At 40.4% G+C, this 27,687-nt stretch overlaps 1 protein-coding gene across 2 annotated transcripts in view; it reads left to right on the top strand.

The window, feature by feature from the left end:
- Positions 1–27,687, top strand: part of LOC124556551 (protein phosphatase 1H) — a 174,008-nt gene that overhangs the window by 105,888 nt on the left and 40,433 nt on the right. For both annotated transcript variants that reach the window (XM_047130509.1, XM_047130510.1), the window contains exons 4-6: positions 5,303–5,500; positions 10,821–11,003; positions 25,748–25,855. In XM_047130509.1, coding sequence (XP_046986465.1) covers positions 5,303–5,500; positions 10,821–11,003; positions 25,748–25,855 — 489 coding nt within the window. The remainder of the gene's footprint in view (positions 1–5,302; positions 5,501–10,820; positions 11,004–25,747; positions 25,856–27,687) is intronic.

The following is a 27,687-nucleotide window of genomic DNA, read 5'->3' on the forward strand; positions in this document are numbered from 1 at the left end:
TAGTTCTCTTGCTTTCCAGAAGTACTTTTTCCTGCCACTCCCTTGGTCTTAGATTCACTCTTCTACTCCTGTGCTGTTTTCATCCTCTTCTCCACTTTCCTTCATTTCATTACCTGTTCTGTAGCTGTTCCATACTCTTTCTGCACTGTGTTCTCAGCCCTTCCTTCCTTCTTGCTTTCCTAGGATCTTACTGTATTTTTTCTGTCCAGACTGTTTCCCCTATGTTCCCAAATTTTGATTGTGACAAATTTGTTTACAGTAGTTTCATTTTCAATCTTGGAAACCACTCTTGCGTATTGACTTGGTCTGACTTTCCTTGGTTTGCTCTCATAACTCTTCAACTGCCTTTTATAAAATAGTGCTCTGTTAACTTAACAAGAAATTATTATTATTTGTAGTCTGACAGAATTTAACACCACAAGCATTCTGCCACTTTCCTCCCTCTCATCATTTAAGGGCCTGCGTGACTTAGCTTTTATTGACCCCATTTTCCTTTTTTCCATATTCTCTTCAGTTGCAGAAAAACGAACACGTGGTTTCAAATGCTCAGTGTTTTGCCTTCTTTTTCATTGTACTTGGTAAGTATAGTAATTTTGTCTGCCTGTAGTGCTGCTTGATTTTTTCTGCCAGTTTTTGGATGTTGTGTTAATGCATTTGTCTTTGTCACTTACAATTTAGTAAACAATATGACCAGTGGAAAGATCACCACCATTCAATCGCAGTCTCACTTGCCTATGTTTCTGTTGTTTGTTCTGTGTAATTAATACAGATACATTATAGACTGTTTACTCAATGTGCATGTTCCCATATATGAAGAGCTGAGAGCCAGAGTGGACAAATCCAGGTTTCATGTTTTTGGAGCTGATGCCATCTGTGGATTTTTTGCTGAATTAAGTGTTTCACAAAACTGTTAGCTTGGTCTAAATTCCTCATAATGCAGTATAATAACAGAGTAAAGAAAACAGTCTCTATAAAATCCCAATTCCCTTACAAGCCATAGTGGACCATATCCAAGCAGCCAATCGGAACAAATGACTCGTATCATGTGATGTAAACATTCAAGATGGCTGACATAATGCAATAAAATGGTGACATAGTTACAGAAACAAGGAAACATGTGCAAAATAGTGATCAGTGAGTACAAAATACTAGAAAAAGGAAAAGAGACATGGACCAAGAGTATGTTAATTCAAGTGAGAAATGTGTATCTGTGAAAACATACAAAAAACAGGGGTCGTAAATGTGACTTGCGGTTTCATATGTTTGTGCAATACAAATTACCGGGCATGAGTACACAGTACATTATGGTCCATTGGTGATTTTGACCAGTAAAATGCATATTTTTCAGGAATGGTTCATGTAATGAATATTAAGATTCGACGTGGAAATACTAATTGAGAAGATGGTCATAAGCAACATTCACTTAATTATTACGTCAGCGGGGTGCCAACGAAGTGGGATCATGTCTGTTATCTTACCGCGATTCAGTAAACACAAAAACTGACCATTTAATAACATATTCTGACATATTTGGTGGAAGAAACAGTAAACAGTACATAGCTTCACTGTGGACCTGTCTTGTCCACCACTCTCAGTTTAAGATAACAGATCAAAAATTTGTAGAATCAGGTTATTCTTTCCTCCCTTATGACAGGGTCTTCAGTAGTAATGAATCTGCTGAATGAAAGCCCAATCTCTATTTTCAGTTGATGATTATGTGGATCTCATAAAGTACTGCAGGACAAAGAACCCTTTTACAGAAAAAAAGAAACAGTCCAACTTTTTTGATATCAAAGATAATACAAAAATGTAAATTTTCAGTGTGCAAGGAAACGGTAGATGTTGGAAAGGCACAGTGGTTCCAAATTAAATGGATGATGTTTGAAGCATCTGAACCCATGAAAATTAAATGCCACTTTACTACATGAAATAGAAAGCTGGAAAATTATTGGTGTTTCACCAATGAAAAGGGGCAGAAACACTGTTAAGGCTACATTCGCTATTCCTTCCCATGGTGCCTGCCACCAGATTATAAAAGAGCAGTTAAAATAACTAAAACTAAATATGAAGACCTAATGTCTTTGTTACCTTATATTACACCAACTTCTCATCAATTTTTCCAGAATTTGGAGATGGAAAACTAAACAGCAAGAGTGAGTTTGGAGATGACCCACATATGCTTTTTCTAGTTTGACTTTAAAAACTTAGAGCCATAGTGGGTCATCTCCAAGGGTCTGAAATATATATTACTTTGTATTATTATTTTTAAGACAAGATATTTGTTTTTTAGTTTCATGCTGCAAGTATAGTTTCACCAATGTCTACTTTGCATAATAATACTAATAATTTCAAATAATATGCATTCAATAAATCATGTGATGTACTAAACTGTAGATAAATTTTTCTCTGTTTCAAGAAAGTTGCATTTGGCCCACTCTGGCTCTCAGTTCCACATGTAGTCTGAGGGAAATTTGATACCAGTAGAGCACACACATACTATTTCTCAGTTTCTTTTGTTCACAAGGTTATACTTCACGATGCAGGAAACTGAAGCCTGTAGGAAAACCTTTAATGACCTAGATTTAAAGAGTTTGTGACATTTTTGATATCCTCTTGTGGTCAGATTAATGTTTATTAAGAATCTAACTATAGTGATGGTGCCGAACACAACGAAAGTACATTAGAACATAACAGAATTATGTTAGCCAACTTCGAAAGAATATGGAATGACAAACCCTAATTGACAACATACTGTGGGACATAATGCACTTTTACAGTAAGGGGCAGTTTATGGGTGTGCATGGCACTATATAGACACTGATTTACCTGCCAGTACTACGCCCTTATAGGCCAACCACACTTCATCTACCTTGAAAACCTAACAGACGTACAGCTAGTGCAATTATCAATACACTGCACTCCAAAATGTAAATTCTGCTCAGTTAAGTTTTCAAGACAGCCATACTTGGGGAATTTTAATATCTCTATGAATGAATAGCAACAAATTATGGTAGAAGTGAACTACATTGTGGAGGCCAAGAGCCCTATGATTAAGTGGTTGGGCATTCATAATTACATTGAAACAAATTCAAAGATGGCACTTATCAGTATTCACAGAGCTTGCTCAAAGAGGAGTTTGTGCTACCGGTGGTACATAGGCCTCAAATAAGAATAAGAGTTTGTTTTGAAAATGCCGCAACAGAACTAATCTATGTTGGGGAGATGCCAATAATGATCTTTGGCACACGGGAGTTTTTGCACCTCACCAGGATAATCAGGAAAACCATAAATAAATAATTTTATATTCTCGAAGCAAATAAATTCCACAAATTGTGAGTCACGACCAAAGGATCATCGGCAACGGCAGTATTACAACACTCAAATAGCTAAGAGTTTGCCAGTACACCGCACTCACCTGTCTTCAGGCATGGGAGTGAACATTGCACATGCCATAAGCTTTGTTCATTAACTATTCATGTCTAAGCCTCTGCAGGTTGTCAGCGGAAATATACTTAGACACAGTCTTAAAATTCACTGCTTGTGAGAGTTTACTTATACAATGTTACTATCACCGTATGTGCCCAAAGCAAGCTCATTGTGCATTCAGAACAGAGCAATACTCAACAGATGTCTTTCCCACTCAGCTGCCAAGCCAGATCTCTCCTAACAGTGGCACATTGTGCCACTTATCACAATTCTTGGTGGCAGTGACATGAGATACTATGGTTTACCAGATATTAACTCTTCTTGTAATTATATCATTCTCTACTGTTTACTGACCTGGAGACCAACTCTAAATGTTACTTTAACAAACACTCTGACTTTGCTACAGTCCACCCCAACAGAAAGTAAGGTGGACTATTTTTCCTGTGGGCAGTGTCCACTGATGGACTCGTCCACCAGAACTGAAGTGAAGGCGTAACCACCCTCATAAACTGTGTCTTAACTTTTATTGTGGGTTCTTTCTCAGTATCCGTGCACCTGCTACTCCCCTTTACAGCACATGCTGGCTCTACCAATTGTGCTGACTGGTACTATTAGGAGCTGCCAGCCACATCAGCCCCTGAACGCACCATCTGGAACCCTTGCATCCAGCCACCTCAGTAAATTCTGACAGACTCTTGGAATTAAAGCACAAATATCTGCATTATATGCACTCCAATTGTTACGCAGTTTTCACCATTTTTGGTGTAATAAAATACTGTATCAATTACCATGTTTTCCAAATAATTACTTTTGTTAATTATTATGCCTAATTGGGTAATTCATTTAATTATCCACTGGAGTGTGCACAGTGTTCCGACAGTACAGTACCACATGTCAAGATGGTCCAATAATCAAGGTATATTGGCTGGTGAAGGCACAGTTTTATTTTTGTGGAATGGTTTTATCACAGTAATGACAATTCACATCTGTTCCTCCTCAGCTAACATGGAAACCTCCAGTTTCCATGTGTTGGGTCAAGATCATTTGTCGTATCTGTACCTGTTACTCACCAAAGCCAGATTCTCTTTATATGTTTTCATTCCCACCCTTTTCTAACAAAAGCTTACATGGCATTGCTTTTGTGTGTGTGTGTGTGTGTGTGTGTGTGTGTGTGTGTGTGTGTGTGCTATTATTGTATGTCCAAGCAAAATTAACACTTCCTGCATGGACATAATGAAATGAGTTAAATATGTAGCATACTGTCATGTATGGCTGCAAACTGATATTCCAGTTTCACTATAGTTTGGCTCATTTTGTGCACTAGTGAAGTGTCAATTTCTGTTATATCTCTAACACATTTTGTGACTTTTCACATATTTATAGGGGCATTGATTTCTCTGTGCCAGTATTACTAAAATTAACTGCAACCACCGTAGATGTTTTTTAGCTTTGTTTTTTATGTAATATGGTTGAAAAAGATACTATTACTTCTTTAATACTGAAACATCAAATAATTTAAGAAACAAGGACGAGCTACAGAAATATGGTTTATAATTAGATTTTGTACTTCATTCTTTAAATCTTGTGGCGGCTATGAGTTCTACACTTCTGCATATTGTTATTTGTTGCCTGGTGTGTGATAATGGCTGTAAGTAGTCTAAATGAAATCACTTGTAGACCATACTCATGTTTTACTTCTCATCATTATTTTAATCATGCACTTATTTTCAGGAAGAAAATGTGCACATGTCTTATAGCCCAAATAAGTTTTTTTTTTGTTATTTTATAAAGCTTTACTTAAAACACAGAGAAATGTTTGTTATCACATGCCTATGTTTATTGTTGGTTCAGTAATTTTTTTTTTCATTAATATCAGGACCAAATGATTTTGGAGGATAAAAAGAAGTACAGAATGAAAGGTGGATGCACAGCTTTAGTTGCCCTGTTCATTCTGGGCAAATTATTTGTAGCAAATGCTGGAGATTCGAGGGCTGTACTAGCGAAAAATAGAACAGTCATTCCAATGTCACACGATTTCACGCCAGAGTCGGAAAGGGCACGAGTAAGACACTTGGTATGTATAGCACATTTGTTGAAATTATAATTCTCATTCATGATAAACCATAAAAACTGCAATATTGTATTTTCCAGTATAAAGAATTACTTTTTATATATTTGCATTTCGTGTATTATTAGAGAAAATATTGGCACTAAACTACAAAATTTGTGTATGGGTGGAGGAAATTCAGTAAGAACTTCAATTTCTTGAGCTCATAATGATTCTTTTAATGCCATGTCCCAGAATATAATTAAAAAGCAAACCAGGGCAATTCACAAAATAATTTGAGGAAGAAAATAAATATGTTGAGTTCCTTGTTAATGTGGCATTGCTAATAAACTACATATTTCAATTATATGAGTTGTTACACATCTAATGGCATGAAGCATGAAATACTAGCAATGCTCCTTGTGACTTTTATGATTTGGCCTCAGTTGCTGAGAGTAACTGTATAATATCTGATTCTGACTTTATGTCATTAAAAGTAGTCTCTGCACCACATGTTTTGTGTTTGAATCATCCTATGCTTAAAATTTTCTTCTTCATGAGTGTTCTGTAGTTTTTGAAATGCTGTAAGTAATTTACTGTAATGGCATTAGCAGAGTGTGCTATAATAAAGAAAGATGCAAAGCATGAGTTTAATAGAGACAACTCCCCACGTCCACCACCGTATAGACATTCCAGAGCTCAGTTGCTGATGGAGAAGCAAATGTCATTGTAGCTGTATGACAGATGGTATTCTGCAAGCTTCTAATGCCTCTTCAGTATTGTCAGCTTCATGAGCACATTCAGTATAGGTCTGCATTTATGCTGCGAGTGTTCCAGGCAGTACTGCTATCCTTTCTCTGCCCTCATCAGATAGTACTGTCGTGTGGAAGGCTGGCCTTCATCACGACTTTAACTGTACATTTTGTCCTTTAAATTTTACATTGTGCAAGATGACACTTGGGTGCATAATGCCCCAGTTACCTACTGTGGCAGAGACACAATGTGTTCTCTGATGAATCTTGCTTCCATGTAGATTCCAGTTAAAGTCACAGTACGGTTTGCTTCCATAGGAATCAGTGTGATACTTTGGTAGTGATGTGTGACTTGTTGGACATCAGACAATACCAAAAATTCCTGAATCTTTAAAGAACTGAACTCCCATGTTTAAAAACAGCTTCAAAGTTCTGGTTACCTTACAGATGAGTTAATATGTTAAATATTTGATGTTAAACATGCAAGTGAGAATGTTTAAAAATGGTTTGAAAGCATGCTTAAAGTTTTTGGAAGTCGCTAAATGCTCTAATTATGAGATGCTAGGTGAATATAGTCTGGGTAATTTGCACTCCATTTTAAGTAAAAGTAAGTTTTTCACACATCTAAATGTTTATGATGTCATATCTCCTGAACTGTGTGTTCTACAGTAATATAATTTTACAGGTACATTCATTGATATATGAACACGCATCAAAAAAAGGTTTGCATCACCATGGTTCCGAGAACTCCTGAAGATAGACGTTGACTGTAGATATTGTATCACAGACACAGTCGCTTTGACTGTTCGGAGATGTCACTAATCCCATGCAAAGATGTAAACAACCATACATGAGCGCCTATTAAACAAAGCGCCTATTAGACAGAGGAGGTCCAACAGCCGATCAGTTCTAGTCATTCCACCAGGAAGGGGGTACATGGCTCATGTTGTCTGTAGTTCAACCATGCCTAGACAGTCAATACTGCAGTTCGATCGCGTCCGCATTGTTACTTTGTGCCAGGAAGGGCTCTCAACAAGGGAAGTGTCCAAGCGTCTCGGAGTGAACCAAAGCGATGTTGTTCGGACATGAAGGAATACAGATAGACAGGAACTGTCAATGACATGTCTCGCTCAGGCTCCCCAAGGGCTAACACTGCAGTGGATGACCGCTACCTACGGATTATGGCTCGGATGAACCCTGACAGCAATGCCACCATGTTGAATAGTGCGTTTCGTGCAACCACAGAATGTCGTGTTACAACTCAAACTGTGCGCGATAGGCTGCATGATGCACAACTTGACTTCTGACGTCCACCGTTCAGTATTAGCATCACGTTCTTTTCACCGATGAGTGTTGCCTATGCCTTCAACCAGATAGTCGTCGGAGACGTGTTTGGAGGCAACCTGGTCAGGCTGAACGCCTTAGACACACTGTCCAGCGAGTTCAGCAAGATGGAGGTTCCCTGCTGTTTTGGGGTAGCCTTATGTCGGGCTGACATGTGCCGCTGGTGGTCATGGAAGTCGCAGTAACAGCTGTACGATACATGAATGCCATCCTTTGAGCAACAGTGCAACCATATCGGCAGCATATTGGCAAGGCATTCATCTTCATGGATGACAATTCACTCCCTATCATGCACATCTTGTGAACGACTTCCTTTGGGATTACGACATCACTTATCTAGAGACTAAAGTGGCCAGCATGTTCTCCAGACATGAACCCTATCAAACATGCTGGGGATAGATTGAAAAGGACTGTTTATGGACAATGTGACCCACCAACCACTCTGAGGGATCTATGCCGAATTGCCGTTGAGGAGTGGGACAATCTGGACCAACAGTGCCTTGATGAGCTTTTGGATAGTATGCCACGACAAATACAGGCATGCATCAATGCAAGAGGACATGCTACTGGGTATTAGAGGTACCAGTGTGTACAGCAGTCTGGACCACCACCTCTGAAGGTCTCTCTATTTGGTGGTACAACATGCAATGTGTGGTTTTCATGAGCAATAAAAAGGGCAGAAATGATGTTTATGTTGATCTGTATTCCAATTTTCTGTACGGGTTCTGGAACTCTTAGAACTGAGGTGACGCAAAACTTTTTTTTATGTGTGTATATACTGCTTGCAAAGTGTGTCATTAATGGAGTTGCTAGTAAAGAAGTAATACATTGAAATGTCACAGGAAAGTTCCTGTAGAATGTAAATAATTTTGGATGAAAGGAAACCACTAACCACAAAGCAGCAGCTTTGAGTTGTCAATAGGCGCACACAAAAGAAAGAAAACTTGCTCGCAGGAAGGACCGATGTGGGAAGTCAGTGAAGGAAGTGGTTAGTTTCTTAGTTGTGGGAGGTTAGGTTTCAGTCAGTTGGTTGGAGGTGTTGGTCAACAAGAGCAGAAATACCTTCAGTGGGAGCAAAATAACCACCGACAATGGGGTGTCCATGATTTTTGGGTTTATGAATTTTGGGGAGCATTTAGAAGGTAGGTGAGTGGGGTGGTGCTATGGTGAGTAGGGAGTGGATTCAAGTGAGAGGTTCTTGGAAGGGCCTGTAGATTTCAGGAGAGATTGGAGGTTCTGTTGGACTTATAGGATGAGATCAATCTGGCAGAAGTTGTAGTGGAGGAGACAGCCAGTCAACAGAGGCCTTCCTTCAGGCAGCGGTTGCGACCTATCATGACAGTGGTAGAGCGCCTCTACCTGCAGGGGCAATGATTAGGTCAGCATCTGTTTTGAGGTTGTAAATGGCTGTCTTTCCTTCTGCTGAAAGGTCAGTGTTCTTTGGAAGGGATCTTGGGAAGGTTAGGTAGACCAAATTGGAGGTAAGGTATTCCCAGACGCTGACTGGGGATAGTTGGGGGGGGGGGGGGGGGGGATGGTCGTAGTTGGGTAGTGGTATGAACTGGGAGAGGCAATGTTCAGTGTTGGGATTAGGTTGGCTTTGGTTGGAGGTATTAGTAGCAAAGAAGTGTTTCCACTGTAGGGATCAGGAGAAGGAGAGTAGCTCTTTGATTAATTCAGCATATTTAAAATTCGGTGTAGGGCTGAAATGAGGAACATCTTAACCAGTACTCTTCCAGCCCTTTCTAAAGTGGTGTTCTGTAATCCATCCAACCTACACATCATCATAGTCCATCCCTATGCCAATCTCACTCCCAAACCCTTGTGACAAGGATCATTAGTAGCCACTACCAAACTGTTGTCAAGAACAAAGTGGACCTCATGGTGGCACAACACGGAGTGGAGCACAACATGACCAATTTCAGTGGCTGCTTCACGGCCTGAGCCATCTGGATCCTGCTCTCCACCACCAGTTTCTCCAAGCTGCGCAGATATCCCTCACTCCCATAATAACCTTGGTCTCAGTCTCAGGTAACCCTCTGTCCCCACACCCTCCATGCAACATTTTCCCCATTCCTCTGTCCTTTCAACCCCTCCCAATTGACATCCCTATCTCGCCTTCAGTGTTACCACTTCCAACAGCTGCTACAGTTATGCCGGCCCATATACATGCCCTCTCTCCCTCATTCCTAGCTGGCAAACGAGCTGTGCCCCTTCACGCCACTAGCCACCCACCTCCAGTCCCTCTCCCTGACTCCTTCCTCCCTCTCCCTCTACCCACCCTACTCAACATTACCCCCACGACAACCAGTCCACCTGCCAAAAAATAGTTTTAGTCTAGCTGGCATCACATAGGGGCATAGGCGTGTGTGTGTGTGTGTGTGTGTGTGTGTGTGTGTGTGTGTGTGTGTGTGTGTGTGTGTGTTTCATTTTACTTTGACTCATCGAAGGATAAGCCTGAAAACTATCAAGGTTCCATTGTTTTGTGTGTGCCTACCGACGACTCAATGCTTCTGCTTTTTGGTGAGGAGACTTTAAGTCAAATGTATTTATAATAAATTAAAATGTCATGTCTGATGCTGAAGTTTTACTGCGTGAACAGGGAAAATTTAGTAAGTTATAAACTTCTTTGCTTTCATCATTTTGTGAAGCTGTCAACGTGAAAAAGTTTCATAAACATTTGAAATTAATTGTAAAGTTTCTTGGAAGTCGCTTAATGTTCTCACCCACAAATACTGTATGAATAAAGTCTAGGTATTTGCATGCCATCAGTTATGCTTGCTTAAGACAAACACACTTTTAACATAAAACTATACCTCTTCATGAGTAGACTATGACGACATTTAAAAATATTTAATACGGTCAGTAATTGTGCAAAATATTGAAAATCAAATTTTTATCCAAGGCATACCCAGCTCATTGTCCTGCATGATAAGGCATGTTCCCATTCATTTTTCTAAACCAAGGAAGTTCTGTGGTGTAGACACAATTTTTTTGACCTGAAAGGTTGCCTGACTATTCCTCGGCTGAGCATATATGGGGATGTCCCTTTGGTCGTTACTAATTCCATATTGGTGTGACATGAGGTCACGTTCATATCTACTGCAAGTGGCTTTTTTTAATGGAAGCTATTTCCTTATTGATTAATTTAGTATACATGATGATGAACATTTTCTGTTTAAGGAGTTTGATATCATTTACATATTTTGAATTTCATCTTTCTAAAATAAATTATGTTTTTCTTACTGCAGGCTGCCCTGAAACCTGAGCTGTTGGGTAATGAGTTCACACGTCTAGATTATATTAGACGACCGACAGTGCACGATTTGGGGAAGAAGATTTTGTATCGAGACGCATTCATGAATGGATGGGCATACAAAATCGTTACCCGCGATGATTTAAAATACCCTGTTGTTGTCGGGGAAGGGAAACGGGTATGTTATTTTTTGTGTGTGGTCAATCTATTTTCCTTCTCTGCAGCTGTGCAGAATTATTGTGTGAGTTATTTGGTTTGAAGTAGTTGTACACAAGTTCTCCATTGAGTCAAAAATGGAATTTTAAGTGAAATGACTTCACAAATTAGAGATTAATCAGGTCCTAATGTATTCTTTGAATATTTGTCTATATGAAATGAAATGAAAAATGAATCCTAGTGTATCACATCATGTGGAATCATTAAAAGAACTTGGGATCCAGGTGTGCTACTTTGTAATAATACAGAATGGTCCATAAGTGTGGAATCACCCTTCCAAAACAAAAACAGGAAGAACAGAAATTTAAATTCAAGTAGTATGAGATGGGAGAGGGAGAAAACGTGATGCTGTAACCACCCTCTTGGGTGGAATTCATAATTTTTCAATTGAAAGACTATCATATGATATACAAAACAGATAAATAATTACTCAATACAAACAATGGTCCTTTAATTTGAGCATAACTATATTTGTTTACAAGTTAACTCATATTGTGTGTGTAGGCAAAATTATTATTTTTGATGTACAGCTGACCCGTTTCCTGCAAGGTGCGGCGAGTACTGCCCTCTGGACTCGTACTGAATGTTGCCAAAAGAGCAGTTGATGTTGCTTCATCCATAGCAGTTCTTGTTCATCCAGCTTATGATTTGCGTGCGACAGAGACAATTTCATGGAATTTCACAAGAAGTTTCATCGTTGCACTGTGGGTAATGTGTGATCTGTCTAGGAGGCATTGATCCTCTGTGGTAACACGGGTGCTCCTCTCTCCTGATATCAGGACGATCTCAATGCATTCAACATGTGTTAACACTGTCAGCTTTCACGTCACCTGTGAGAAATAAGCTTCAGTCATAACTTAAATAAAGCAGTTTTCACATGAAAGGCTTAACTGTTTTTCTCCTGTTATTCTCTATCTGTTTGGTATGTCACATGGCCCCCTTTTCATTTGAAAATTATGAGTTCCGTCCAAGATTGCAGCTTCAAAATGGCTACCATGCTGTTAGCATAGCCTGACAGATTTTCCCCTTCTCCCATCTCCTACTGATTGGCTTTAAATTTCTGTTTATCTACATGGTTTTGCTTTAGAAGTGTGGTTCCGCATCTGTGGAGTTACCTCTACCCTGTAGGTTTGATATTTACCATGCACAAGGCCACAAGGCAAATGAAGTCGCTTTTCAGGATTTTTAGAGTTTGTCTATACTTAGATGTTAGATTGGTTGTGAATGCTAAAAAACATTGAACATATTTGTGCTGCAGCGGTCTGTAAGAAGTGAATATTTTATGAAAAACTAATTGCGTGGAAACATACATAAAACATTTTGAAGCTGGAAAAAAAAGGTCCAAAATTATGATTGTTAGCATGACAATGAAAAAATCCTGTGTGGTGTATAAAACATGAAGCAAGGACAGAAAACATTCATTACAAAGAGACAAAATAGGCAGATGTCCCTATTATAAGGCAGCAAAGCAACTGTGAAGGTTAGCTATATTGTGTCAAGCAGCAGATCCAGCAGTCGGGTGGCAACATTGGCCATTCATATAAATTGACTCTGTCATGGTAATGCCTGTAAATAATGTATCACAGCTATCACACCAAAGTTGTTATATAGTATGGTTTTCACAAGTGGAATGTACCTTTTCGAGCCAGGACTGTAGTTGTTTATAAGGTTAGTGCTTCTCTGTGACTTGTTAGAAGAGATACAAAGGATTTGGGGAGCCTAAAAAATTTATTATGGAGCTATTGTTGGTGCTGTGTGAAATTTATGTCAGGAGAGGTTATACGGAGTCTTTACAGATATGCGAATAGACATTGGAAAGGATGGCTTGTTGGACAGAGGAAATGGAAACATAGCAAGTTTCTGGAGCTATGAAAAGATTTGTGTCTTATAAGAGACAAAGATGTCTGGATATATCAAAAAAGGAAGAATCAAATGGTGTATAGGGTAAAAATTTACAACAGAAACTGGAAACCACATTAAAAACAATCATTCAGTGAGGGAGAAGGGGAAATAAATTGAATATGCCATAAAATGTGGGAGGGATGAATTGTAGATAGCTGGAAGTTGGGGAACAAACTTACAGCAAGATGGTGGGAAGAGAGAGGATGGTGTTAAGAGAGGAATTAAGAGATTAAATATATTTATATAGCAAAATTCTGGTACTTCAGAAGTAAAGGAGACTACTCACCATAAAGCAGGAGCATTGAGTTGTTGACAGGTACACACACAAAAAAAGACAGAAAACTTGCTAGCTTTCAGAGTAATCTTTTCTTGAGCTACATTATAAGCACACACAAGCACACATATGCCTGTGCCTCTACATAGTGTCGGTTGGATGCACGATGCTAGGAGTGCAGTTCGGCTGGTGGACTAGGGTGAGGTGAAGGTTTGTCATGTGGGGTGGGTTGAGGAAGACAGAAGTGAGAGACAGATAGAGGGGTTGGGGTGCGTAGCTAGCACTTAGAGGGAGGCAGTAGGTTGGCTGGCTAGGAATGTGGGAGGGAGGGGTGGCAGGTGCGTGGGTTAGGCATCTGATGCACAGGACTCAGAGCCCTGGGGAGCAGTGCACCTGGAGGTGACACGGAGAGATGAGTGGGGATGGTGTGATGGACAGGGGAAGGGAGTCTGTTGGGTGGGCAGTATGGGGACAGTTGGTTAACAGAAATTGAGGCCAGTATGGTTCTAGCAACGTAGGATTTGTTGCAAGGATGACTTCCAGCAGCATAATCAGAAAAGCTGGTGGTGGAGGGAAGGATCCAGATGGCTCAGTTCATGAAGCAGCATGTTGCATTCAGCTGCATGTTGTGCCACCGGGTGGTCTATTTTGTTCTTGGTCACAGTTTGGTGGTGACCATTCATTGTTGTGAACTGCTGGTTGGTTGTCACTGACATAAAAAGCTGTGCAGTGATTGCACCAGAGTTGGTATGTGACATGGCTGCTTGCACTGGTGGCCCAACCTCCGGTGGGATAGGATAGTCAATGACAGGACTGGAGTAAAGGTGCTGGGTGGGTGTATTGTACAGGACTTGCACCTGGGTCTTCTGCAGGCTGTGAAGGTCCTCGTGAGACCTTCAGTATATTGGACAAAGGAGTTCTCTTTTGTGGGTGGCCAGGCTGTATGGAACGGATGGCAGTAGTTGAAATGCAAGTACTCTTAGGTACTATTGGTGGTTCCTGGGTCTAACATGAATGGAGGTGTATATGGGGCCATCAGAGAGGTGGAAGTCAGCAGCCAGGAAGGCGGTGGCACATGTGTTGTAGAGGACCAGGTGAAGCAGATGGGAGAGGTTTTGAGGTTGTGAAGGAATGAGGATAGGATGTCTTGGCCCTGAATTCAAATGAAGAAGATATCATAAATGAACCTGAACCAGACAAGGGCTTAGGGGTTTTGACAGGCTAGGAACGTTTCCTCCAGACAGTCCATAAAAGAAGTTGGCATAGGAGGATATCATGTGGATGCCCATGGCTGTGTCATGGATTTGTTTATACATCTTCCAAAGTAGAAGTAGTTGTGTTACACATACAGTTTTTAACGTGTGTGAGGATTGAGGTAGTGAGTTTGGAATCTCAGTAACATTGGGAAAGGTAGTGTTTGATAGCCGCAAGTCCATGGGCATGAGGGATGTTGGTGTATAGGAAGGTGGCTTTAGTGGCGACAAGTAGGTATCCAGGAGGTAAAGGGGTGAGGATGGTGGAGAGTCGGTGAAGGAAGTGATTAGTATCTTTGTTGTGAGAGGCTGGGTTTCAGGCAGTTGGTTAGAGGTGTTGATCAACAAGAGTGGAAATCCTTTCAGTAGGAGCATAATAACCAGGTACATTGGGACATCCAGGATTACTAGATTTATGTATTTTGTGGAGCATGTAGAAGATGGGTGTGCAGTGTGTCATTGGAGTGAGGTGGGAGATGGACCCAGGGGAGAGGTTCTTGGATTGCACTACAGGTTTCAGTGGGGATTAGAGGTTACAGATGTTTGGCGGAAGTCTTCTGTCAGGTAGTCACTACAGTTCATCATGACAGAAGTGGAGCCTTTGTCTGCCGGGAGGATGATTAGGTCTGGATCTGTTTCGAGGTTGTGTGTAGCTCTCCTTTCTTCTGCTGAAAGATTATTATTTTTAGGAAGGGCCTTGGGAAGGATGGTGAGGCCAAGTTGGAGGCAAAAAATTCCTAGAATGTGACCAGGGGGTGGTTAAGTGGAAGGGGGCTAGGATCACTTTTGGATGGTGGAATGAACTGGGAAAGGCAAGATTCAGTTCTGTGATTAGGTTGGCTATGGTTGGAGGAACTGGTGGCAAAGAAGTGTTTCTATTGTAGGGATTAAGAGAGGAAGAAAAGGTCTGTAACGAGTTCACTGGGGTTAAACTTGGATATGGGACTGAAGATGAGACCTTTGGATAGGACTGAAACTTTTATGGGATTGAGGTTTCTGGTGGAAAGTTTAACAACAGTGTTTTGGGCCTGTTTGAGTTCTGGGTTTCGTGGGGTGTTGGGAGAGAGTGCTACAAGATGTGGCCATTTGAAAAGATCAACTGGTCAGGGTCTGGGTGCTACGAGGGGTTGATGAGGGGCTTCACTATGGGTGGGATGGATGTTGATGGGTAATGGTGCTCCAAGAGTAGGATATCAACAGGTTGGCTAGTTACGAAGGTGTTGTTTGGAATGCACTTCCAGATGTTGGAGGGTAAATGTTTCCATTTTGGAGATGTGGTTTATATAGTTAGTATTGCACAGTAACAGTATCATGTGGAGGGAGCAGATATGATTCTGGGATGCCTGTGCCATGGTGGTGTGTTTCTGTAATACCACACCGCCTGTGAAAGTAGCCAAATTACATACCAACTCTGCTGTCATCACTACACAACTTTTATGTTAGTTTGACAACCAACTAGCTGTCCACTAGAATGAATGGTCACTGCAAATTTGTGGCCAAGAAAAAAAATAGACCACTCAGTGTCACAAAGTGCAGCTGAGCACAACATGCTTGAATTCAGTTGCTGCTTCACGACCGGGCCATCTGGATATTTCTCCCCATCGCCAGTTTTTCTGAACTACACGGATGGGAGTTATCCTTGCAACACATCCTGTGCTGTCAGAATCATCCTGGTCTCAATCTCTGTTAACATTGTCTCTTTCACTTGTAAGATATAAATATCCATGTTCATGCTCTATAGTGAGGTTCCATGTGTGAAGTTCCACCATTCTAATATCAGAATGAGGGGGAGGGGATGCTGATGGATCTACATTATCTTTGTCCTAAAACAGCTGCAAATATTCCTGCAATGAAAAAGTCCTGCATGGAGTACAGAACACAAAGCAAGAACACAAAACATTTACCATACCAAATGGTGTGTTCTTGTTTCATGTTCTGTATTCCATGCAACAAAAATTGAGCATTGAAGTAAAAACCTCAGTTAGGCTATTTTGGAGTCTGGTGAGTGACAGTTGTCATTTAGTAATTTAATATATCACAGTTAATAAAGTTATACAGACTTCATAGATTATGCATTATCTTCAGATTTTCAGCTCCCTGTGGGCCTACATACTGTGCTAGTTGACAAAACAAGCGTTGCCCTCTGAATCTCAAGTGCAGTAATTAATGTAAGCAGTTTATATGAGAGGCATTCAATAAGTAATGCAACATATATTTTTTTCTGAAAGCAGGTTGGTTTTATTCAAGATTCCGATGCACCATATTATTCCCCACTCTTTTGACTACGAAACCCCATTTTTCAACATAATCTCCATTCAATGTGACGGCCTTACACGACTTTACTGGCAGGTCCTGTTTGCATGCATGGTACCACTCTACTGGTCAACATTGGAATCAACATCTTGGTGCATCAATAACCTCCCTACCATCCATGTACTGCTTCCCACTGAGTGCATCCTTCATTGGGCCAAACTCGTTGCTCTTTATGGTGTTCTGTTAGGCGGCAAAGAACCTAGCGGGCGCACACACACCTTTGAGTACCCCAACTGTTGGACCAGTGTGTCAGCACTTCAAACAGAGATGTCCAGTTGTTCAGTGAGCTTTTTAATTTGGTCTGTCAGTCACTCTGAATGATAATGTCCTCACATTCCAACAATGCGAGAGTCACAGCTGTGTGTGACCAGCTGGCACACGGGAGATCGGTTGGGTTTTTGCATGACCTTGTTGCAATGACGACAGACACCTCACCCAATGGCTAATTGTGCTTTTGTTCACTGCCAGGTCTCTGTAGACATTCTGCAGGTGCCTACGAATATCTGTGGTGCTCTGGTTTTCCACCAAAAGAAACTCAGTGACAACTCTCTGCTTGAAATCCATTTCCCCGACAGACTCCATTTTCAGAGCCAGATGGCAGTTATAAGAGTCGAGGGGCATGAAAGGGAAGCAGCGGTTGGGAAGGGAGTGAGACAGGGTTGTAGCCAGTCCCCGATGTTATTCAATCTCTATATTGAGCAAGCAGTAAAGGAAACAAAAGAAAAATTCGGAGTAGGTATTAAAGTCCATGGAGAAGAAATAAAAACGTTGAGGTTCGCCGATGACATTGTAATTCTGTCAGAGACAGCAAAGGATTTGGAAGAGCAGTTGAACGGAATGGACAGTGTCTTGAAAGGAGGATATAAGATGAACATCAACAAAAGCAAAATGAGGATAATGGAATGTAGTCGAATTAAGTTGGGTGATGCTGAGGGAATTAGATTAGGAAATGAGACACTTAAAGTAGTAAAGGAGTTTTGCTATTTGGGGAGCAAAATAACTGATGACGGTCGAAGTAGAGAGGATATAAAATGTAGACTGGCAATGGCAAGGAAAGCGTTTCTGAAGAAGAGAAATTTGTTAACACCGAGTGTTGATTTAGGTGTCAGAAATTCATTTCTGAAAGTATTTGTATGGAGTGTAGCCATGTATGGAAGTGAAACATGGACGATAAATAGTTTGGACAAGAAGAGAATAGAAGCTTTCGAAATGTGGTGCTACAGAAAAATGCTGAAGATTAGATGGGTAGATCACATAACTAATGAGGAGGTATTGAATAGAATTGGGGAGAAGAGGAGTTTGTGGCACAACTTGGCAAGAAGAAGGGACCGGTTGGTAGGACATGTTCTGAGGCATCAAGTGACCACAAATTTAGCATTGGAGGGCAGCGTGGAGGGTAAAAATCGTAGAGGGAGACCAAGAGATGAATACACTAAGCAGATTCAGAAGGATGTAGGTTGCAGTAAGTACTGGGAGATGAAGAAGCTTGCACAGGATAGAGTAGCATGGAGAGCTGCATCAAACCAGCCTCAGGACTGAAGAAAACAACAACAACAACAACAACAACAATAGCGCTGCCACCTATTGTAACTTCATGAATCTACAGGCACTAAAGCAGGAATATGCCACGATATCCCACAACAAATTCCACATTTCTTCAACCGAAATAGGCTGAGAAAAAAAGTGTTGCATTACTTATTATTACATGTATATGTTAGACAGTAAACCTTGAGCACATATTATAGGAACATGTATTAAGTGCCAAATGAGAGTCCACAGTCAGCCGGTCGTCTACTTAAAGCAATGGTCACAATTTTTCTTGTATATGTGAGGTGTGTGCTGCTGACTCAGAGCTTCATGTTGCACTGACTGCAGTTCTGAAAGGATATCATCTGACTGGGACAGTGATAGCGTTTACACATGGTTATTAGTTGCTCCCCATAGTTTCTGGCAAAGCATTTGGCTGTGCAGGGCTGTAGTCAGCTAGGGCATGTTGTCATGTGGCTGCAACAGCCTGGATTATTTCTGATTGTGCCATCAGCAGCCTCAAGGAAATCGGGTTGGGAGTGCATACCGTGACTTGTACCAATAGATTTCCATGCCGGTATGTACTGCTAATGCTGAGGTAGGACAACATTGCTCTTACCATAAAGGGTAAGGAGGAAGGGACTCATAGGAGAGACTGAAATGGATCTTTAAAATAAAGGATTTCAGTATTTACGACCAATGCTCCCATTTATAAAAAAATGTATTGACAATAATACGGTTGTGGTGCACACGGTTCCCAATGGAATTGGACATCAATGGACACAAGATAAGTGTACAGTGACATAAATAGCCACAAAGGCTTTATTGATGAGGTCATGGCCTTAATTGGAAACAAATATTGAAAGAGAGGAGTTCTTCTTGCTTACAAAGATGGAATTAAGGAAAAACTCTAGGACTTAGCATTTCTACAAGCACAGTTACAAGGACCCGTAATGGAGTTGTGCCAAGAGACTGTAAAACTTGGAAATTAGCTGTCTTAAGATTTGCTCTCCTGTCATTAAGGCAAGAACTGAACTGTTAAGAGACGAAAATAAGTTTTAAGGATGAACTTGGAAGACTCACCATAGTATGAAACTGGAAATTGTACAGCCCATGGTGTACAACGTTTCCCTTTGAAAAATACAGGGTGAGTTTTTTCCACTGTGTACAAACTCAAGGGATTGATCAGTGAGAGGATACGAAACAAAAAGGGTCTAATGAACTTATGTCCAGAAATGCATGGTTTCCATGCTAGAGACCATTTATTCAGTCCTACTTTGTTACAGAGACTGCAGGCTAATACACACTGTACCATGTATCCACAGCTACAGTATGCATGGTTTCCTTCTAGAGGGCGGTATTGTACCTCATACGTCATGTCTTTGTGCCCTCTCCTGCTACAGTAATTGGTAATGTTGTGTCTGATTCACTTCTCTTGCTGACTCATGTTGTAGTGGATCTGATACAGCATTGTACACAATGGTTCTGTATTCGAATCGAGAGTTTGCCGACAGGCTGTTTACTTATAGAAAGACAAATGGCAGTGGGGGAAGGCAGCAAGGTTGTATCAGGAGACCTATCCCCATTGACAACAACCACAGCATTCAGTGTCTGAGACAGGTTTGTTCAGGAAGCAGGAAATCATGAAGGACGTACCTGAAATGTTTGGACCCAGACTTGGAGGAAAACGTGATTAACACTGTGGAAGGCAGTTGGCCTGCCACTGCGGAGTAAGCCAGGTTACCCACAATTGTTACTACCCTTATCACTTACAGCATGTGCAGAGCTTACTAGCAACAGACTTTCTACACTGGAAGTAGTTTTGTCACTGGCTTCACAGAACCCCCATGATATGGTGACAGCAAATCATAGGCATCAGTGCAGCTGGAATTTGTGAGCTGGGATAATTGGTGACTGTATTTTGGGACCAGTCTTCCTTCCATGTCATCTAACAGGCCGGAACTATTGGTATTCCTTGCAGGTGACTGTGTCTCTCCTGCTGGAGGAAGTGCCATTGATGATTCAAAGGGTTAAGTGGCTGCTATATGATGGTGCTCCAATCCACTTTGCTGTTAATATCTGGACGCATCTCAGTCGTGACGAGGGGGTCCAGTTGCATGGCCTGCTCATTCACCAGATCTCAAAACATGTGATTTCTGGTTATGGGGTCATCTCAAAAGTATCATGTATGCAGAGCCCATACCAGATGTGGAGACACTGGGACAGCGTATTCATGCTGCCTTTGACACTGTTCGGATGCAGCCTGGTAAATGTGAACGTGTGAGACAGAACATGCTATGGTGTGTACATCCTTGCATTGAGGCACATGGAAACCATGCATTTCTGGACATAAGTTCATTAGACCTTTTTTGTTCTGTATCCTCTCATTGGTTAATCTTGAGAGTTTGTACACAGTGGAAAAAATCAGCCTGTATATCAAGACTGTGGACTCATGTAAAAACCAGAGTAACTGATGGTTTTGACAACACTTTCATGGTTGATATAAATATGGCTCAGGGATGGTGACAAATGAGAATTTCTACTAGGCAATATCCTCCCTGGGGACATACGGTGAACTGACAAGCCATAATATCATAGACTAAGAGAAAATCTGGAAGATACTTACAATTAAAATGTAAGGATGCCCTCATTCATGTGAAACGACATTGCAAAGACATTAGCAAAACTTAAGCCTAAGAAGGCCCCAAGTGCTGCTGGTCTTCATCCCAAAGTTTTGCATTAAACAATATGACAGAGTGGCCCCTTTGGTATGGAGCTATTCAACAATTATCTTGGACTGGGAAGAGTTCCAGAGTGTTCAAAAACTTCAAGAGTAGTTGTAATTGAAAAGTCAGAAGATACGTTCCCAGCAGCTTGTAAGTCTCATAGACCTTCTTGCCCCCCAAGGCACTGGACATGGTTCAGCAGCATCTCCTGTGTGATGTATTGCGGAAATATAGTGAGCTACATGACCGTAACCTGTGGCACTTTGTTTCAAGAAGAGATACCCTGTTGATGCCACCATTGTGCTCGTCTTAGTAACTCGACCCACAAATACATATTTGCAATAATATTGGACATTTCGGGTGACTTTGACAACCTGTGGAGGTCTGTAGTGTTTGCATACCAAAGATAATACTGATTCCAGACACTTTGTACCTTAACCTCCAGGGAAGAGTACTAAAATGGAATGCGAGCAATTTTAAGATAATCAAATGTTCACCAAAGGATGCCCACAAGGACTGATCTGTGGCTCAAGTTTTTGGAACACATGCATCGAACAGCTCCTCACCATTGTGGATGTGTATAAATTAACTGAAGGTATGGTGGCATATGTAGACAACTTGCTTGTAGTGGTGTCAGCTGATTCTCAGGCAATATTAAGAGCAAATACAGTTCTTGATTGAAAGCAACAGTGGTGCATTGGCAGTTAATTGCCTGTAGCAATGAGCAAAATAATATTTTATGTATTTAGCATTTGATGTTCCTAGACAATTAAAAGTACATCAGCAGTTACAAACACGTAAATAGTAAGTAGCCAGCTAAATAAATGAAAAGAAATAAATCAAATATTAATGTCAAACTTTTTCCAACCGTACAGCACTTTAGAGCCAATTAGATGCAGTTCTCCCAGCAGTCCAGTGACAGCATGTTGGGGCAATTCTCAATGGTCTGTGCTACCTTGTTGCAGTCACAGCTTGAAGAGCCTCACCATAACCAGCTGTAAAGTGTTGCAATTGTTTCTCCCATCCCACATCTGATTCGATTCAGTTTGCGCCAGGTGACATGAAGAAGTGTAAAGCTACTAGTTAATAGTTGAGTTTTCGATCCGAGAGAAGACTGCACAGGGTGAAGATGACCACTCTGATTTCCAGGCAGTCAGAGAATTTTGAAACCATTGACAAATAGGACCATGGCAGGTGTCCAGGCTGCTGGACAAGACTTCAGACCTTGTTAAATGATTATGTGTATGGGAAGAGACATTCTTATGTACACACACACTGGTGTCCAAAATTAAAGCAACAAACCGCAATTTCCCTGCCTTGTGTCTAATACCTCATATATTCATACAAACTGTCGACAGATGTCCATACAGTTGTGTTAAGCACAGAAAATGGCATTCTGGTCAATGGACAACCACGTCAACAATGATGTCGGGGCACCTATCAAGTGGGGTTGTGTTTGCTGGGTAGTCCCACAACCACAATTGCTGTTTATACAGTCACTGACAGTGCAGTAAGGCACAAAGAAGACCTGACTCTCTGCAGTGGAAGGCCATAAGATGAATGGAAGCAGGAAAGTCACAAACTGATGAGGTCCGAAGGCTTAATGTGAACCATTCTGTTATTTCTAGGATGCGGCGACAATTTATAGAGACCCCCAAAGACCAGGGCAGGGCCGACCACGTGTGATATCAGAAAGAGAGGACCGTTATTTGGATGTAAGGGCACAACAGTATGACCTTATTACTGCATAGCACCTGGCATCTGACCTCGCAGCATCCACTGGACGTGTTGTATTGAGACAAATGGTGTCCAGAAGTCTTTGGCAGAGTGGCCTTTGTTGTTGGAGACCTGCTGTATGTGTACCTCTGATGTGTATTCACAGAAGGAAATGTCTAGAGTGGATTCATCAACGTGCCATCTGGGCGTTCGAGCAGTAGGTCAGTGTTCTTTTCACAGCTGAGTCCTGATTTGGTCTGGAAAGTGATTCACAACACATTTGCATCTGGAGGGAACATGGAACAAGATTTTGGGACCCAAACATTATGGAAAGAGACTGATGTTGAGAAGGATCCCTAATGTTGTGGGCAGGGATTATGTTGACCACATGTACACCTCTTCATGAAATTGTGTGGGTGAATCAGCAGGGTGTAATTGCTGCCAGGTATCATGATGAGATCTAGGGACCTTGGTTGTTGGGAGGTGGAGCATGCTCAGACTTTGTATTCATGGACTATAATGATCAACCTCATACAGCAAGAGCGGTTGATGTTTTCTTGTAAACGGAAGATATTGCATGGGTGGCATGGCCTGCTCGCTCTCCCAATTTGAATCCCATAAAGCATGTCTGGGATGCACCTGGGAGACAAGTTGCACCATGTCGGCATCCAGCGACCATTCTCCAAGACTTGCGACCAGCTTTCCGGGAAGAATGGGTGTCATTTCCTCAACATGAGATTGATGATATCATTCACACCATGCTCTATCGTTGTCAGGCTTGTATTGCTGCAAGAAGTGGTCACACCCCATACTGAGCACATTAACCAGTTGTCGGAATGTGTGTGCAAATCCATTAAATTGGAAAAAATTAAGAACATTTTTGTCTACCATTATGCATGTTGCAGTTGTTTACATTCTGTATTCTTTACATTGTTTCTACTTTACTATCACCTGTTTATACTGTTTATACTGTTTTGTGGCAGAATAAACACAACCTTACAAAATTTCTATCCGATGCTTTAATTTTGGACACCAGTGTATTATGGTAGGCCAAGTAACTTTTGTTGAATACTGTACTAAACTTCAAAGTGGCACAGAAATGTGACATTATGTTTCAACATGGTCACCAAACCTCTGTAAACAACAGTCTGAATAGTCCACCAGTTGTTCAATTTCTTGGCGATAGAAATCCACTCCGTGGTCACAGAGCCATTTGAGAACTGCTGTCCAAACATTCTCATTATTGGAAAATCCCCCCTCCGTCCTGCCCCCACCCACAACAAGATGTTCTTCCTCAATTGCCTGGAGATTGTCCTCTGCAGTTGATGTTGATAGCTGTCCTTCCCAATCAACATCGCCCACATCTGTGCGACATTGGACAAATTGTTGACACCATTTCACAACAGCTTGATGCAAAATATCTTTTTGTCCATATGCTGCAGAATTTCATAGTGTATCTGTGTGCAATTTGGATGGAGTTTTATGGATGATACATCTGAAGGGATTGTGGAGGGTTATAAGGTCTCTCAAAGTTGGTAGAGAGGTTTGGGTTGATAACAAAGTAGTGTAATTAGTATGGGATGACTGTGTGGTAAAATTCCTTTTATTGTGATAACTGGCTTTTGAAAATCATTACTCTGGTAGAGAAAAGAGTCCTTATGGCACTAGAATGAGAGACACTTTGTGTATTTATGTGGTAACCTGCATGCACCACAGGTCCCATCACTATATGATAGTGAGTTTTTCACATAGAAACCACAGCAACTCTCAAAATGCAGATGTTATTTAGTGGTCTTTACACATGTTGACGTATGTTGCTGACTGTCAGTGCAATACAAGTCAATGTTGAAGAAAGTGAAACATGCACTGGAAAATTACTGTTTAATTTTAACTGAGAAAATATGTTAAATTAATCTCAGTGAAGGTCCAAGCAAACCAGTTAGATGAAACAATCGGAGGGTCCAACATGCTAACACTGGGCAGCCTGACTGTTAAAATATACATGGAATTGGTAATACCAGATAATGGATGAAGTAAAGGCAGCGACTAACCTTATAATTGAGGCACTGAGTGTCAACAGGCACATAAATAAGATAGCCTTCTGTGTGACCCCATGATGTAAAATGGTTTTAATCACATCTTGTGTGGCAGACAGTCCAAGTTGGTATCATCTGGGTTTTAACAGGTGTCATAGCTGTCTTTGTTGTCACATTAAATTCACTTGTGTTTACAGAACTCATAAAGGCAAAACTTAACATGGTTCAGGGGAAAGCACATTTAGTAAGTTTTGATGAAATATAAGCTAATATGTAAATGGGAGTAACTGTCACATCTTCTTTTTCTGTCCTAGAAAAAGAACTCAGTCAAACATCAGTCAGTGCACTGATCAGACAGTTGTACAGCCAGGTTACATGTGATCAGCATGTTGACCATTCACAGTATTTCATCACATGTGTTACCCTAAACGTTAATTGGGAATCAGTAAAGTAGCTTATCAGTTGTCCTTTGATTTTTAGTTGATTCTGAAAATAAGTGTTCCAAATATTTGACTCAAATAACATTCTTGAATTACAATTAAGGAAAGAAAAGATTAGCAACTATATTGTTAGCTGCCATTTATAGCAAGTATATTGAAATTATTTTATAAAAGTATTCAGATAATTAAGAAGGTGCTAAAGGAATCAAATGAGAGTGAAGACAAATGTTCACAAACAGGTTGTGGCACAACCAAACCATTGGTAAAGAACAGAACTGAATCTGAGTTCTTGGTCTGCCATCAGCTGGTAATTACTGAGAATGTTGCTTCTACTTATTATTATTATTATCAGTCAGATCAGTGTTTTATTTATTGGTGAGAATAACTTCTTGTATATCTTCATTGCTTTTTCTAAATAATTTTCTGATCACCACCACCATTATTATTGTTATTGTTGTTGTTGTTGTTTCTTTCAGCTTCTCTACTTCATCATGTCTCATTAATTTATTTTTGCTTTAGAGCCGTGTATTGGGGACTATCGGAGTGACCCGTGGTTTTGGTGACCACGATCTCCGGGCTGTTGTGGCTGATGTTCCTGTCAAACCATTCTTGTCATCACAGCCTGAGGTGTGTGTTTTGGTATTTCGTTATATGCAGAACCATTTTTATGAATGTTTACTTTATTCAGCAATGAAAAATTTTTGGCAGTTGCAAAAGCAAGTACAAGTAAATGAGGGCTGACACATCCAAATGAGAAAAGTGTATTTTTATTCCTTCCAGAATTAGTTCTTTTAGAGGTTCAGTGATTACTATTTATGAATAAGCACATGTGGGCATTTGCCACAAATAATGATTGAAACACCAATTCTGCTTTGTAGTTTTGGATGAAGTGGTATAATAGAAAGTTAAGGTGTTCTTTCATGCTTCATTACAGTTACAATAATTCAATTATTGAATTGATATTTTAGTATAGAAATAAGAAAAGCAAGAAAATACCAAAACTGAGAATACTTATTCTGCAAAGAAATAACTATAGGTTGAAGAGTTTTCAAAGACTCAAAATAAACAGTTTATGTAATATATTTGTTGAATTAAGAGAGCAGTATAAGGAATGTAAGACTTAAGAAATTACCCATTTAGAGACTTCTATTTGACTGGCTCTGTGGAGTGAGATATTGAGAGAGACAATTGAATTAAATGTAATTGTTGATTTTTGTATTGGACCTTCATTTTTATTTGGCTTTTCGTGGAGCTAGACAAGTCTTGGTATGAGGCTGCTGTTGGTCTTGTGAAATGAAATGTGATACTTATTAAGGTGTTGCAGCATACATTGACACACCAGACTTGCTATAGCATCATAATGAAATTACCATATGCCAGTCTCACAATTAGCATAAGTAATTGGTGTAGAGAAATAATAGAACTCTATAGAGGTTCAATATCTGATTGAGCTTTTTAGTGAAATGAGTGTGCACAATTTCATTGTGGTTCATATAAAAATTACTCTCTCTTCCCCCTTCACAACTAATTAATTCAAACTAAATACAAATACACACTGTAGAACTCTTACAAATGGTGTAAGTTTGGATACATTATGCTTTTTGTGTAATTCTAATGCTAAAAATAATTCCAGAAACATTACCAGAACTTTCAGATGTTTAGATGTCATATCAGAAATAAATAATTTTTCCAGAATAATTTTTGTTGTAATGGTAAAAATGAGGCATGGTTTGTGCCTTAATTCAAAGTTAAAGAGAACAAACTAATATTATAACTTGTTTTATCCATGACAGTGGTAGTTCAGTGCTGTCACACATACATAAATCTCCAATATTAGCTAATTTTGGCACACCACTGCAATATTTTATGCAAAGTATGAGATAATCATCAGAGTGTAACTTAACACATATGTCAAGAACAGATATGTAATGGCCCTGTTGGTGATCAGACACCACCTGTAGACCCAATGAATAGCTGTACCATTTGCAGTAGCAAAGAAAGTTACAAATACAAGAGTTCCACCTAAGGCACACACTGTCTAAATACTGACTGATAGAATCCCACATGTATGCATACGGTAATATTACAGAGCTATTGAAAGTGAAACCAACGACCCTCAAATAGTGAACCATTGCACACTTGCTAATACTTTTCTCAAATGCCACCTGTAACTAGTATGAATCTGTTTTTGTTGTGTAGTTATAGCAGCTGCACTAACAAAGTCAGCTATAAAAGTATAACCTCTACCATGCTGTGCAGAGAATAGGTCTTGACTGACACTGTCCTGTTTATCTTGGGAGGTTTGCAAGTCTGTGCAGTGGATTTGGAATTTATGCATTTATAACTTCTGTTGCTAGCACAGTTGTTACAGCAATGCCTGAGACCCCATTTGCAGATGTCATCTGAAAAGACAAATGTGATATCAGGTTTGATCTTCTTCTGCAGAACATCACCAAGGG

This window comes from Schistocerca americana, chromosome X, assembly GCF_021461395.2.
Source record: "Schistocerca americana isolate TAMUIC-IGC-003095 chromosome X, iqSchAmer2.1, whole genome shotgun sequence".
Lineage (NCBI taxonomy): Eukaryota > Metazoa > Arthropoda > Insecta > Orthoptera > Acrididae > Schistocerca > Schistocerca americana.